Here is a 16,923-nt window from a genome sequence, read left to right on the forward strand (position 1 = left end):
TATAAATTTATAGGTTAAAATTGCAAATTGTTTTTCTCTTGGGTACTTTCAGATGTAAATTTTGAATCAAATTAACGAAGTTGAAATATTGAAAATGTTTAATTGTAAATGGGTATTTAATATTATTTTAATTAAGTTTTGTTGTGCTCAATATGTATAATATATTATTAAACAAAGCGCAAATTTAATTACATTTTGCCAAAGTATGTAACTAACAAATTTTATATTCTTTCAGTTCTGTCATTGGGTACAAAAGACAATATAGAGATCGCACCTATTCTAGGCATCCTTGTCGGGATCGTAACTGCCCTTCTTCTAGTAACAGTTGTTGTGTTGGGGGCTATTAGGATAAGAACAGCGCGAAGGGAAGGCTCCCGAGCTCTTCGTCCGTCCTTTTTTAACTCAAAGGAGAAAGTCACTTTGCCTTTACGATCTGAATCAGAGGATCTTTTTGATAAAGATGATAAGAATCCTGATGTGATACCTAGTAATAAGGGTAAGTTTATTACCGTTAACTAAATAGCATATTTATCTGTTAAAAAATCAGTACAAAAATAAATAAAGTATTTTATTCAGAAGTAACAGATATAATAAATATACTGGATAAAGAAAGAAATATAGAAAATATATAAACATTATAGATTTACTAATTATTTACTTAGAACCTAAATACAAAAAATGAACCATGTAGATTATACAACACAGTGCATTTATTTCTTTAACATTGTTTTTCATATTATCATATATTATAATCCATTTTCATCATAACTTAAAGAATAAATAACAGACAGTTATTTTTGACTTATTATCCTTATAAATATAATGCATAAAGAAACATTAATCGGCTTAGTTTATGTATGGGTATATGTGTGGTCGGCGGATGTAAGCAGACAAGTCAATTTTTGTGAAAATTTTTGAATCTATTAAAATCACCTAAAAAAAAATTACCTACCGCTGGTATAAAAAAGACAAGTCAAATGTTATGTGGTTTCCTATTAAATAGTGATCTTTTCATACTCACAATTTTATCCCCTTTAGAGATGAATTTAACCAATCAAGTCCTTTTATCTGGTTTAGATCGGCTTATACCTAACCAAACGTTTGACTTAACTGGTTAGTGAAATTAATGGCAAGCGAAAAGACTGAGGAAGTTATAAAAAAAGGATATTATGTAAATTATTCATTGAATTTGTAATTTGGGTATTGATTACATTGCGTTTATCACGTTTCTTATCACTTTCAATGTTTTCGTTAATATTATACCGTGTGAAATCTATAAGTATGCACGTATAGAAAAACTAAGCACAAGGAAACGCAAAGCCTACAATAAATTACAGCGAAATTCAGAAAAAGATTATCTTACGTTACAAGGAAAACCAATACGTTCACGCGTAGCCAAAGTATTAAAGTAATGTCGAATGAAATATAAAGATCGCTTTAACGCAAACGAGTTAAAAAAATGTTCATTCATCTCTTATTCAAGTGAAAGAAACTGCTTCACATCGACCAAGAACAATGGATCTGAACAATGTTAAATGCAGGCCAATAACTTTGGTTTATTCTCATTTTATAAACGGAAATAAGGAGACTATCTATCGTGGTTGTCTTCTTAATGTTTTTGATGAAAGCAAAAACTCTATTTTAACTATCGCGAGTAAGATTCAATCTATTATCGCAGGTACTGATGTAGAAGATAAAAGAGGAAAGAAACCAAAAAGGAAAATTAGTGAAGAAAAACGAATAGAAATAAAAAATCATATACTTTCATTTCCACTGTACTCAAGTCACTATTCGTCACACACAAAAACACACTTTGAAGAAGTACTTACCATCTCACATAACTTTAAAAAAATGTACGAATTGTTCAAACAGTCCTTACCTGCGCCCACATATATCAAAATTTATTCACAGGAATTTAAAATGCTTAACCCCGGATTTAAAAAGCCAAAACTTGATACATGTTTTACCTGCGATAATTTTATTATGCACTTAAAAATTTGTACAGATGACCAGAAAGAACTCTCTTCAGACCACAAATCCCACCAAATAAAAGCTGATCAAGCGTATAATGAAAAAAGGAAAGATACAGAAACTACCAAAACTGTTCCACATTTAAGGACATACACTTTCGACCTACAACAGTGGTTACCAACACCCTATTTAAAATTATCTGTTGCATTTTATAAGAGCTGTGGACGTTTAATTTGACAGTTTATGATAACAGTACAGGGAAAAATGTTTGTTACATGTGGTATGAATCTGTTGCAGGTAGAGGGGCAAATCAGATAGCATCTTGTCTGTACAAACTCCTGCAAACAATCGTACCACCTGAGACAGAACATGCAATTTATTAGTCAGACACATGTGGGGGACAAAACCAAAACTCTCATGTATCTGCCATATTTACGTGGGCCTTGCTTAGATCCTCATGTAATATTAAGCTAATAGATCATGTTTATGGTACCAGGTCACACTCACTTGGAAGTAGAAACTGATTACAGTATGATTAAGAAAAATAAGAAGAAAACTGACATTCAAATATGTCACCCTCATGACTGGATGCAACTTGTACGTTCAAGCAGCTCTAAATTCACTGTTATGGAAATGTCACCAACAGGCATCTTTGATTTCTCATCTTTACTCAAAGGTTGCATGATACTAAGAAATAAAGACACTGATGGTGTTCAATTCCGATGGCTGGACAAAAGATGGCTTCGATATAGGAAAGACTTGGCAATCGTTCAATTCAAAGACAGCCTTAGTAGAGAAGACCCATTTAAGACTATTGATTTCAACAGAAGAGGGGGGCAACTACCTTAAAAAGTTCCAATTATAACTAATCAACCAGTCCCTATTTATAGAGATAAAAAGTAGACAATATCTCGCTACTGTCTCTAATTTCTACCTTATTTCACTGTTGTTATCAAGGCTTGCATACGAATGCTACAACTAAAAATACTCATCCCGATCTTGTAAGTGATGGTGAAGAAATAAATTAACGCAAACTTTATGCTTTTGTTCTTTTAAAATTGTATTTTTTAATGTTTATTTCTTAATTATAATAATACAATATTTATGTTTTTTTTATTATAAAATTTGCAATTCATTTATACCTTATAAGATAAGTCAATAAAGAAAGACGTACCTAACTGGACAAGACAATCAAAACCCAAAAGTTTTAACAAAATCCAAGTTATGTTGTTTTTAATTTGTATTGTAATACATGTATCCTATATACATAATTTTAATTATTAAATGCTACATTTACTCATGTGTTTATTTTAAAATAGTTTTTATCACTTCATGAAAAAAACTCAAATTTGGACTTGTCTGCTTTTGTCCGCCGACCACACATATATACTTGAACATATAAAATTTTGGGTTTCAACTCAATAAAAACAATGACCTATATAAAAATAATACAAAAAGTGTTTTAGAATTGATATTTCTTAATTTCTCAAGACTTTGTCTAGATACTGTCAGATATTAAAAAAAGAGTTACAAGAAATTGGAAGAATATTCATAAAAATTCAATAATAAGTACGATGCGATCTTAGGTAGAAATTAACTGTACATTTTCTTCAAATGTAGTGTCCTAGATTGTTGATAACCAATTGCACAATCTTTATTTTGTCTGTTGCTGTTCCAAAAAGTGATTTGGTGTTAACGCGATACCGTTGACGCAGATTTTTGAGCTCACACATCTCTCAAATTGTTTTCAATCTACACCTGCATGTAACTTGATCCAATAACTGCATATCTATTTTACAATAAAAGATTTTAATAGCCGGTTGTAAAATATCCTTATTACCTTTAAATACGTAACTGTAAGCCATATATGTAATATAAAATAACACAGATAGTCGAAGACTTCTAATAAAATAGCTAAAGAATAATAAAGCTCCAGGACACAACGGTATAATTGCCGAGCTCTTGCAAACAAGCAAGACAGTAACAGTTCCTATACTAACAGAGCTATTTAATGGATGTCTCCATAGTAGCAAAATCCCTAAATACTGAAAAAAGAGGCTAGTAATAATCTTACAAAAAAATGGGACAAATGTGACCTACAGAGTTATAGACCTATATCATTGCTCATTCAAGTATAAAAACTGTTTATGAGAATTATTAACAATCGATTGACTTACACAATGGATAATTACCAACCTGTTAAACAGATTGGCTTTCGCATATACTACATCAGACCATCTGCTGACAATAAGAACTCTGATAGAGAAGGTATATATGTAAGTACCAACTAACCGAAGAAGAGAAGATAGGGCTCCAAATCAACGAAAAGAAGACGAAATATATGTATATGAGCCGCAATAACCAAAGCAGAGACAGAATCGGTCAGAACATCACCATTGATGACTTTAACTTTGAGCGCGTTAGAGAATTCAAGTATCTTGGAACAACAATAACTGAAGACAATAGCGGATCACAAGAAATAAACAACAGGATCCAGGCCGGCAACAGATGACACAATCATACGACCCGTTGTGATGTATAGAAGCGAAACGTGGACGATAACAAAGGCAAATGAAGAGAGACTATGTGTTTGGGAAAGAAAAATCCTAAGGAAGATCTTTGGCCCTGTATTGAAAGAAGCATCAGGACAATATAGGATAAGAACTAACAAAGAGTTCGAAGAACTTTATACAGACGCCAACATCATAAAAGAAATAAAGTCCAGAAGACTCCAATGGGCAGGACACCTCGGAAGATATTCTAATGAACGAACAGTAAGACTGGTGTGGGAGGAAGTCCCAACTGGAAGGAGACCACGCGGAAGACCTCGTCTTCGGTGGCGAGATAATATAGCAGAAGACCTAAGCACTATGGGCATGGAGAATTGGATGGAAGTTACTCAAGGCAGAAAACAGTGGAGGCATGTTGTCGAGTCGGCTAAAACAAACGAAGGGTTGTAACGCCACGGAGTAAAGTAAACTACTCGTATTGCTTGCCTTCATAGACTATGAAAAGGCATTTGATAGTATCGAGATGTGGGCTATTCAAGCTATTAATAATTGTAGAACAGATTTGAGATATAGGCAACTTACATTTAATATATATGAAAATCCAACTGTGATAGTACAACTAGACGAAAATACGAATTCCATTCATATTAAGAGAGGAGTTAGACAAAGCAACATTATATCTCTAAAGCTTTTTAATCTAGCCCTAGTAGATGTCATCAAAACAGCACATTCGGTCTTAAAATGAATGTAACAAAAACAATGACCAACGCAGACGTATAAGGATAAATGCAAGGATAAATAGCAGTGAGATATAACAAGGCCAGGAATATGTCTACCTATGCCAAATTCTGAAACTTGACAAAAGAGAACCAAAGTGCGGAAATCACTGAAAGAGTAAGACTGGCATGACTTCCTATCATGACACATGGGTGTCAAACCCGAACACTAATCAAAACAAATGTGAATAAACTAGGCACAACAGAAAGAGAAAGAGAAGAGCAATGTTATATAAACGACTGTCAGATAAACAGAGGAAAGACTGGGTAAGATAAAAAACAAAAGTTGAAGATATCATAAAAATCAATCATAAAAAATGTTTTATTGCTTTGAATGTACAAAATAGAAGGCAATAAAAAGCCCATTAAAAGGATTTGTTAGATCGTTGAAAGGGATCAATAAAACCGTTCAAAATAAGTTACTATCATTCCTTATAAATTGCATCTTCATAACGGTAATGCACTCATTTTAACTTCCCACTGGGACGGTCACATCACGCATAATCTATGCGTACCAACTTAAGAGTCCTCAGTTCGAGACGTCCACAGTTCGCGCTCCACGTATACTATACGCAATTATTTTGCACTCTTAGAAATCACTCTGAGTCAGAAGTCTCAGAATACACTCTCACGTCCGACGACGATCATCACGCGCTACGTGAAATTATTTCGTTTCACCACGCATTATCATTAGACATAGCAAAGAAGTCAAGTTTTGAAACTTAGTATTATGTTAAACACAAATTGTATGTATTTTAACTTTACGATCTATTCATTTCTATACATTCATTTATTCATATACATTCTTCTCGTTATTCAACTATCTAGTTCATCAGTCTCTAAAAGTCTCGGAGACTATTTGTCGTGAATATAATAGTCTTGTTTATATATTCTACCTAATTTTGTCAATCGGTATTCCATTGATCTTTATTCCAGCTCCAGGGCATTTTTCATGATTTCTTCAGAGGATGCGTTGAAAAATAGTGGCGACATTACATAACCCATATTAGTGTCAATTTTTTTTATGTGTGCTCATTAATGCGTATTGTTGCTCGTTGCCTCTATTATAAATTGACCATACTTGATACTAGACGTCATCTAAAGCCGCCTTGTTTGTAATAATGAAATATAAATACAAAATAAAAAGTATGGCTTTTACTTATAAAATATTAACAACAGAAAATAATCGCAAAATGGGAAAATATGTCTATTATATAAATGAGAATAAAAAAATGAGTATAAAAAAGAAAACAATGGGAAATACTGCATTGCTAGTATTGAAACCGCAACTAACTGAATGGTATTAGCAATTTATAAAAGAAGGGCTTAATTTGCATTGACGTTGAAATTTAAAATGTTTTTTAATAATAAAAACATTTCTATTCGTAGCGACTGCCGATATAAAACTTGAAATTTTAAATAGAAAACCTCAAAAGACCAATTAGTGGGTATCATGGAATTCAGTAATTCTGCATTTAAATAGAAATTTAAAGTTAAATTGTTCATTACATTGAACCTTAGAATACTTAAAAAGAACGACGTGGCGGTAGCTCCGGAATGAGTGGTTCAACTCGAAACTTTTGTGTGGGAAACAATTTTATAATCGGAGCTTGACTCTATCCATTTAGCCTTTGAGTACGGTTGGCGAAATATGATGAAATAAATGGAGTTCTTAAAGAGTTGTATAAGGAAGTTGGAAGTGGTAACTTTATTTTTATCGTGTTGTCACGAGAGTCAAACGGAACATGTTATCATTGTTGTTTTTGTAATAGAAATAGAGATATATAACTTATACGGGTACGAGGTTCTTTTGTGTAATGTTTCTTGTCTTATTAATGAATACTAATAATTATGGCCATTATAAAATTAAAAATGGTCGGTCAGATAGCCAAGCGGGCTGGGCGGCCGGTTCTCACTCGCTTCATTGCGAGTGGTTCGATCCCCAGCTCGGTGTACAGAAAACAAAAAGGCTAACGCAGCAGTTTAAAATTCTAAATGAATCTGCGGCTTAGACTAGAATATGCTGGTGTCTGATCGGCCTATGGTGGAGCAGTACGCCAAGAGATAAGGGCTTGCGGCTCAGTGATACTCCTCCATAGATCCCTACCGGAAGGACGAGGCGCCTAAATACCGGGTATATATATATATATATATATATATATATATATATATATATATATATATATATATAAAATTAAAAATACCCTACTGACAATAATACTATATAAAAAAAAGATGATACAGTAGACCGTACACAAGATTATCGTGAAACTTCATAATATGCTTTCTGTATTTTTAAAATTTAAATAATGTTTTTAAAATTAAATAAAGCTATTTTGTTTGTTATTTATTATTTATATTTTCAACGAATTATGTTATATTAAAATAATTCAATAAATTATTATGTTGCCCCTAACGCCACCTGCTTACGTTTTACCAAAGCATACGTTGTTAACTTCTGACAGAGCTGTCAAATTCAGACGAAATATTAAATTAATAATAAAATATAAATACATATCATTTTAAAATAAATTTAATTATAACATATACTAAATAAGATGTTTAAAAATGAGGAGCTTAGTATCAAAGACGGACAACTCCATTTTTTCAAAATTGAGTTATAAGATACATTCTTATAGGATTTTTTCCGAGGAATTCAAATCTCAATTGCTTTAGTTTCAAAAAGTATTTTTAAGCTTCTGTAGCAGAATCGGCTACTCCGTTACAGCCAATCGAATGGTAGTATTTCTGTCACGTTGTCATGCGCACTAGAATAAACCTATTGAGAGTGGCCATTGCGTTTCAAGATTGCAACAGTTAACGACGTTATTTTAACCGTTTTCGTGTTTGTGTTTGTTTGTTTCAAAAATAATTGGAAACGGGAACAGGATGCTATTAAAAGGTAAGTTAGCATGTCGTATGTTTATACTAACGTCTTGTCATGGTTTATGTTATCTACGAACACCGTTTTTGGTTTTTAAATTACAAATGTATAAATTTTAATTTTTATCCCTGCGAACATTAAACACGTGTTTTTTTGTTTGCTTCAGGTATTCTGCGAAATAACTACCAATTTATCCGACTTGTAAGCATAGAAGTAGTAATAAAAAAGGTTGCCAATTGCTAACTATAAGAGATGTTTCGCGATTCCATTTAGCTTTTTACAACTCCAAGGAGAAAACAAAGCAAGATAGTTTTCTTCTTAAGTATTGCAAGGAATCTGCCCCAGCAAGAATGCGAAATAAGAAAGGTGGACATTTCAAAGCATTCATCTATCATTATTTTGTGTTAAATGAGGCCCACGTTTAAATAGAGGTGTGCAGAAATGCCTTTTTACAGATTTTAGGGATCACAAAGCATCGAATAATAGGTGTATTCAAGCGTTTTAAGAAAAATGGTTTTCTGGTGCTCCAAGAAAGTCGTGGTGGCAATAGGAAAGAGGCAGCGTTTGTAGAAAAACAAGAATCTGTTATTAATTTTAATAAAAAATTTAATGGGATTGAGTCTCATTATAGTATAGGTAAAAGCAAGAGAATTTACCTTAGTTCTGATTTAAACATCAGCAAAATCTACGCTATGTATGATCAAAGCACAGACGAAAATTATTTAAAGGTAAAAGAATCTTACTTTAGACACATTTTTAACACACGTTTCAATGTCAGTTTTTCGTCATCTCTTACAGATGTTTGCACAACTTGCCTTGAGTTTGAAGAGAGAGTAAAACAAGCTACACAAAAAAAGGACACTGATATGATTAATTCATGGGAAACCAAAAAGAAGCTTCATAAAATGCAGGCTCAAGCATTTTTTGACCATTTACGGGAACAAAGAAATGGACTCTTGACAATCTCTTTCGATATGCAAAAAAAATTGCCACTTTCAAAAGTACCTAATCAAATGGCATATTACAGTCGATAGCTGTACTGCTATAATCTTGCTGTCATTTCTGGTAATTCGTCAACTTCACTGAATCCAGACTCTGTCTCAATTTATACATGGTGTGAAAACGACACGCAAAAATCTTTCAACCAAGTTTTTAACGAGCTATGTAAAAAAACTAGAAATGAAGATCTTGCATAAATGAATGTGGTTCGTTTTGTTGCTGATGTTTGTGTGGGCCAAAATAAAAACATGAATGTACTAGCAATGTTTTGGTAAAATGCTCCTAATAATGTGGAATATTTAGAACTTGTATTTCCGGTAACTGGTCACTCTTTTCTTCCAGCGGACAGAGTTTTTGGTATGCTGGAGGAAGAGTTTAAAAAGTGACAACGATAATTGAAGTGTCAGAGTACTTGGAGGTGTTTTTCAAATATGGAAAAGTAAAAAAACTGGGTGAGAATTGGACTGCGCTAAATTGGAAAGATGAAGCTAAAAAACTTTTAAAAACTGCACAGGGTGTTTACCTTGCCGTTTCCAAGTGCAAACGTTTTCGTTTTGTTCGCAATAAAGCTAAAACTAGCGTGTTGGTTGCAGGAGAGCTAGTATACAATTCCGACACTCTCAAGCTGTTGTCAATCACAAAAAAAAAACAAAAAAAGGAAAAGTTATTTCTCAAATTAATCCAACTACAATTACTCTGGATTGTTCAGTAAATCCCAAGAAAGTAGCTGACGTAAAGACTCTTCTCACGAAACATTTTGAAAATAATTGGGAAGAGTTGGAACGTTTGCGTTGGTATTCTGATGTTACCAGTGGTACATCTATCAGCTCATCAAATAAAGCAACTGCTGAAATTGATGCTATCAATCAAGACGAAGATTACTATGGTGAATCCAGAGGGATGAAACTCAGTACGAATTAGTCCTTAATGTATTGTAATGATCTTACTTAAAATATTACTTAAAAGTAATTTAATTTTTTAAATAAAGATTTTTGATCGAGTGTATTTTTTTGTTCACCAACACCTGCTTTAAAACATGTTAATTACTGTAATAGAAATAATATCCAGTAGAGGTTTTCCGATGTATTGTTCCTAATTTGAAGGTAGTCTTATTTATTAATATGTAGTTTCACTATCGGACAACTCCAATTTTAAACTGGTCGACATTGGGTTCAAAAACGGACAGCTCTAGAGCTTGGTTGCAAAATCGGCCAACTCCATTTTCTTTATTGATTTTAGGAAATAAACCATAAATATATTTACATTTTCGTTATTCAGAAGTATTCAGAGAAGCTAGAAGTATATTCACAAAAAAAAACACAATTGAATGTAGAGAATATTAGGCGCTACGGTTTTCAGCTCTCCTGAAAAAAATACAAAATGGAGTAGTCCGTCTTTGATACTCAGCTCCTCAAATATTAATTGTATGTATATGAATTTATTTTAAAACTAGAAGTGTAATACTGTTTTAAACAGATGATTCAGTATTGTTATTAATTTGATGACATTTATGACTTTTATATGTTGACAATCGTTATATAACCTTTATCGACAGATATTCTTTTAATTTTTTACTTCTCGTTTAATGTCTGTTTTTTGTTAGTTATTTTTTATGCAGGTTTAAATTTTAAGCTACTTGCAATAAATATAATAATACAATGACTAGAAACGAATTGATCGAGAGTCGTGCATCGATATGAAGAACCACTATTTCGTGCCGCTACCTGTGATGCGTTCTCGTAGTGCTAGGTCTGTTACACTAGTACAAAAAAAGTAATACAAAGCTTGTATGACGCTTTTCTTTAAAAATTAAGTTAAGTAAACCTTCTCCATTCAGTTCTTTTTAAAACAGTTTACGTATCACCTGCAATAAGCAAAGCTTCTATAGCTGCATAGTATTACTTTTTTCTGTAAAGTAAAATGTTAATGCGATGAAATAGCAACTCTATACAACGATTCACTACTCGTGATCAATTAGTTTTTAGTCATCATATATTAACTCTTATCAGGTTTAAAATACAAACTGTATGAAAAATAACTTATTAAAATATAGACATTAAACGAAAGGTAAAAAATTAAAAGAAGGTCGTCTCTAAACTATTCGGTTCGTAATGATTGTCAAAAGCTAAAGGATATAAATGTCATCTTAATAATAATAATATTAATAATAAGAAATAGTGGCAAGAATTGCAGCTTCTCCAAATCGACCATTTTTCTTATTATCAACAAGTCCTTGACAGAGTACTTGAAAATGACAACTACAAGCTATACTGGGACCGCACGGTGCTCACAGACCAACCAGTGGCACATAATAGACCGGATCTCATACTAGTTAATAAACTTATCAGGCAAACAACACTTATTGATGTGGCCATACCCAACACCAATAATTTTCATGTTAAATACAACGAAAAGTTCGCCAAGTACAGAGATCTAGAAATACAAATCAGAGGACAATGGAGAATGGAAAGTATCCAGACAGTACCTATTATTATATCTACTACTGATGTTTTTCCCAAAAACCTCCTAGAGAACATAAAACAGCTGGGTTTAAATGAACATCTTTATAAGGCGATGCAGAAAGCTGTACTCCTCACGACGTTTAGATGTGTATGAAAATTTTTGTGAGATACTCCAGCACCTGGTACCAAGGTACCAAGTCACCTAGCGCTCGATAACACGGTAAGAGTTCCACCAGAACTCAATCCTTTTGATACCGTAGGTATCTGGATGAGTGAATTTTCCCCTTAGAGAGTGTGAATCGTATGGCTAAATCTGATAATGAGCAATAGCAATAATACATGAGCAGATTCCTGAGCTTGCTATACAAGAAACTCGACCTGATAACACACAGCAGATCAACAACGAAGTGCGAGATAGCCTCGTTAACGAAATGGCACTTGCGTGCAAGAGTTTAATGAAACAAACCTACTTAGCCAACCAACGCTACCAAAAATAAACTCTTTTAAGAAACTAGGTGCGCTGTTACAAACTATAAACACTGAAATTCTATCCTAATGTAGATTGGAATATTTCTATATATGCTAATTAACTGTGCTGCAGTAGCAACTGCTAATGGTATGGGCATTAATATCAGAACACGACGGGGTACTAATATCGAAAGGACAGACAGACAGAGTTGCAGCTTGGAAAAAAATGGCTGCTAAAGAAAATTGCATTATTGCGTAGGGACATTGGTCAAATCAAATTTAAGATTTGGTCTGAATTTGATAGGTATCTTAGAAGTAAACAACGTATCCTTTATTATTACGTATACAGATGGCGTTAAGAGTAAACATAATATTTTATTGAATTTGTTTAAAATATAAAAAAGAAATAAATAATTAAACTACTTTATTAAATTTCAAAAATATTATTTAAATTTTAAACATACAGAAAACATAGTATGAAGCTTTGAGCTAGTCTGCAGTAGATCTACTTTTTTTTTATTTTTAATCAGTTTATTTGGTATTGTTACTAAAGCTTATGATTGTTTATATTTTGATATTTTGACTACTTTTGTATGGTCGGTTAGATTGGTTTCTATCTAAAACTCTGAATGATTTTTTCATCTACTTTTTGTTTCATCAATTGAAGACAATTTTCAGGTATTAATTGAGTGTAGTATTCCTGTCATTTTCTTTTTTTTTATTTGATGAATCAAATTCTTTTCTGATTTTTTGTATTTCACTGTACGTTATTTCACTATTTTATGATATTGAATTTATGTTTGCTTATTATAAAATATTATAAATTTTAGATTGTAGTCATTTTCTATTAATTGTTCGGATAATCGAACTTAACGACCAGTATTCAAGTGGCTGAATATAAGTTTGAACCCTGGAACTGATCATATTTTAAAGGTAATTTGTTTTTGGCTATCATCATCATTATCATCATCATTGGTGCTACAGCCCTATAAAAGAGAATCGACCTTCCCAAGTCTATTACGTCAGTCGGTTCTATCCATTGCCAACTGTTGCCAGTTTGCTGCGCCTATTTTTCTACCATCCTCATCTACACCATCCCTCCATCTGAGTTTTGGCCTACCTCTACTTCTACTTCCCACAGGTTGTGACATAAGAATCCTTCTAGGAGGGTTGTTCTGCTATGATCTTGCCAGATGTCCTGCCCATCTTAGTCTTCCTATTTTTATAAGGGATACTACGTCTTTACCACCAAATATATGTTTATAACTGTGATATATCTTAGTAGTTGTACCTCCTTCTCCAAACACCATATTCACAGATGCTCCCGAATATTCTTCTCAGGATCCTTCGTTCAAATATAAGTAAGAGGTTTTTTATCTGCCTTGGAAAATAGTTTTTGGCTATAGAAATAAAAATTAAATAAAACAATAAGTTTAATATTATATTTTATTTGCAGAAAAATTTAGTTCTGACATACGTATATGGTATATTCTGTACATGAATATTTTACAATCAGTCTTTTGAATTAAACTCAGGTACTAAAAACTTACAATTGCAACTCTTATATTTATATTAATTATTGTAAATAATAACAAATTTTAATACAGGATACAATAAAGTTAAGGGTATTTCACAGATAAATTTACACGACGCTTTATGAAAAAATTGGTTTTAAACTGATCGTTTAAATTAACTAAAAAGAATGCGCCAGAAGAGTAATTTATTCCCAAGTACTTTCTGTGTAGCAAATAATAGATATAAGGTTATGCAACTTCTCATCTAAGAAAACACGATATATATTCTGTATTATACTGAATATATATGACATTTAACCATCTGATGACAATGAGAACATTATTGGAGAATGCAAATGAATACCAACTACCCATATCTCTTGTGTTTGTAGACTATGAAAAAGTATTTGACATTATCTAGATATGTGACATTGAACAAGGCATTAGTAATTGTAGAGCAGATTCGAAATATAGGCAACTAAAACAATAAAAACGCAACTAAGGTAGTGTAACTAAAAGAAAATCCCATTCCCAATAACTGAGAAGTTTGACAAGACCACGTACTGTCTCCAAAGAAGCTGTTTAATCTTTTAACTATGCATCCTTTCTATTATAACAGCTAAATGTCAAATCTAAACTCCAAATAATGCAAATATGTGCAAACTACTCATAATAGACAATTGTTTCTGGAAACGTTCCCGGGAGAATATCAAGACAACGATCACCAACTAGATGGTCTGACCAAATTAAGAATTCAGCTAAAAACTCATTCTGCGAAGCTTTCAGAGCAGCTGAAGATAGAGACAAATGGAGAAAAATTATTAGGAATATTAGAAGAAATCACGATCCTTAGAAATGGAAAAACGACAAGAGAGAGAGTAGCATAATAGAAAGGTCAATGACTATCAGATGAGAAAAGACTGCTTAATATCACAAACAAAAGTCGAGACTATCACAACAACAATTGCCAAACTCAAACGCAGTTTAAAGTGCTAGAAAAAAGAACCACCGTTGAAACGCCACGTTACTATATTGAAGACCCTATAAAGGGTCTGATGACATCAAAAAAATAGCCGGAACAGATTGTAAGTATATTGCTCATCGAAGAGTGAAATATCGAGAAATAGAAGATACGATGAAAAAGATATTTAAAGGGAATATCCAATGAGACGCAGTGTTGAGAACATTGAATATATATGTTGAAAGGCCAAAGTATGTACCTAGAAACTAATATCAAAATAGACTTATATTCTGCGAGAATTATAATTACTTCACATTAATGGAAAATATGAATACAAGATTACCTCTGGTGTAAATGTTGCTCTAAAGATCACAGTTAAATTAAATTTATACATTTGACTAAAACAACATAATTAATAAAACAAAGTTTCACATTTATGATTCCCCTATTACAAGTACATTTATAAAGACAATATATAAGTATGTTTAAGAGAAAAAATGAGATTAGAAAACCTTTTTTGCTATAATTGAGCAATTTAATTAGACAACAAAAAACAAACCATTTGCAACAAAAATAGATTTTCTCCGAAGAACAGCAAGAAAATACAAATAAAACGAATTAGAAGTAATGAAATCACAATTATGTTTGAATGATAAATAACAAGAACTTGAGAAACATACAAGGAAATTGCATAGAGGAAACCTGTGAGAAAATAAAAATAGCTATAGTCGAGACTGACGAAGTAGTCGCAAGTAAAATAAAAAGAAATCACAAAAACGAGTGGATGACGGAGGAGATACTTGATCTAGTGGAGCAACGCAGACAGTACAAAATACATCAGAATCAACAGGAATACATGGAAATCCAACGTACGATAAGGGCAATAAAAACGCAAAGGAAAGCTTGATTAAAGAACCTTGTGAAGAATTGGAATTACTACAAGAAAAGGAAGACAGCTTTGGACTACATAAAAAGGTCAAAGAAATTTCGAGTATATACAAGAAACACCATGAGACCCGCCTGAAGAATGATCAAGGAAACTACGTTTATTCCCAGAAAGAACTAGCTAAAATCTGGGCAAACTATACTTCGTCCCTCTTTGCGGATTATAAATCGAATCTGCCAACTACTAACTTACCCACGGAAAATTTATCCGGCCCTCCCATTATTCATGCCGAGGTGGAGTACGCTATAAAAGTAACAAAACTAGGCAAGGCCCCTGGACTGGATGTAATTACTACGGAAACCATAAAACTGTTGGAAGATGAAAACATTGACATGCTGGTAACAATTTTCAATGCCATATATAACACCGGCCACATGATAACGGATTGGCTTTATTCAACCTTTATAATGATCCCTAAACCACAAAGAGCGACAAAATGCAAAGACCATAGACTGATAAGTTTAATAAGCCATTTGCTTAAGGTGTTTCTTAGCATCCTTCACACAAGAATGTTCAGAAAGATGGAAGATCTAAGCGGTGAGACACAATTTGGTTTCAAGAGCGGACTAGGTACACGTGAAGCAGCTTTCTGCTTGAATACGCTTGTACAAAACTGCATGGATCAACGAAAGGATATAGTCATAACATTTCTCGTTTATGAAAAAGCATTTGACACCGTAAAAAATGTCGCAATGATAAAAATGCTACACAACGCTAACATTGATCAGAAAGATATGAGTTATCCAGAATCTCTAGTGGAATCAAAAAGCATGAGTGAGACTGAACAAATCAACCCACACAGAAAAATTTTGAATTTTAAGAGAGATGCGACAGGAGTGTATTTTGTCTCCTTTGCTCTTCAATCTCTATGCGGAGAACATTTTTGCAGAGGCACTGGAAAGATCTGAGTGTGGAATAAATGTAAACGGGTTCCCGATAAATAACATTTGTTACGCCGACGACACCGCGATAATAACAGGCAACGAACATGATATGCAGTTGATGTTAAATAAAATAAACACTGTAGGAAAATATAGGGCTTAAAGTTAAATGCTGTGAAAACTAAATGCATGGCAATAAGAAAAAACGCACTTTAAAGAATACAACTCCAAGTAGATATTGCTCCAATCGATCAAGTGAAAACATTTAAATACTTAAGAATGATGATGAATGACCAATAAGTTCCTCAACAAGAAATGAAATGCCGTACCGAACAAGCAAGACAAGCTTTTATCAAATTTAAACCGCTACTATGTAACCGCAATCTTTTTTTCAATGTCCGCTACAGGATGGTTAAATGCTATGTATGATCCATATTGTTATACGGCATGGAAACCTGTACGTTAAGAGTACCTTCCATTAATAAGTTGGACGCCTTCTAAATGTAGACGTTGCAAAAAATTTTCCGCATACCATGGACAGATAGGATGAG

At 32.9% G+C, this 16,923-nt stretch overlaps 1 protein-coding gene across 1 annotated transcript in view; it reads left to right on the plus strand.

The window, feature by feature from the left end:
• LOC140444316 (nephrin-like) overlaps positions 1 to 16,923 on the plus strand; it is a 368,578-nt gene that overhangs the window by 309,450 nt on the left and 42,205 nt on the right. Inside the window, exon 9 of the mRNA XM_072536066.1 lies at positions 236 to 496. Within this exon, the coding sequence (XP_072392167.1) occupies positions 236 to 496 (261 nt within the window). The remainder of the gene's footprint in view (positions 1 to 235; positions 497 to 16,923) is intronic.

This window comes from Diabrotica undecimpunctata, chromosome 6 (genome assembly GCF_040954645.1).
Source record: "Diabrotica undecimpunctata isolate CICGRU chromosome 6, icDiaUnde3, whole genome shotgun sequence".
Lineage (NCBI taxonomy): Eukaryota > Metazoa > Arthropoda > Insecta > Coleoptera > Chrysomelidae > Diabrotica > Diabrotica undecimpunctata.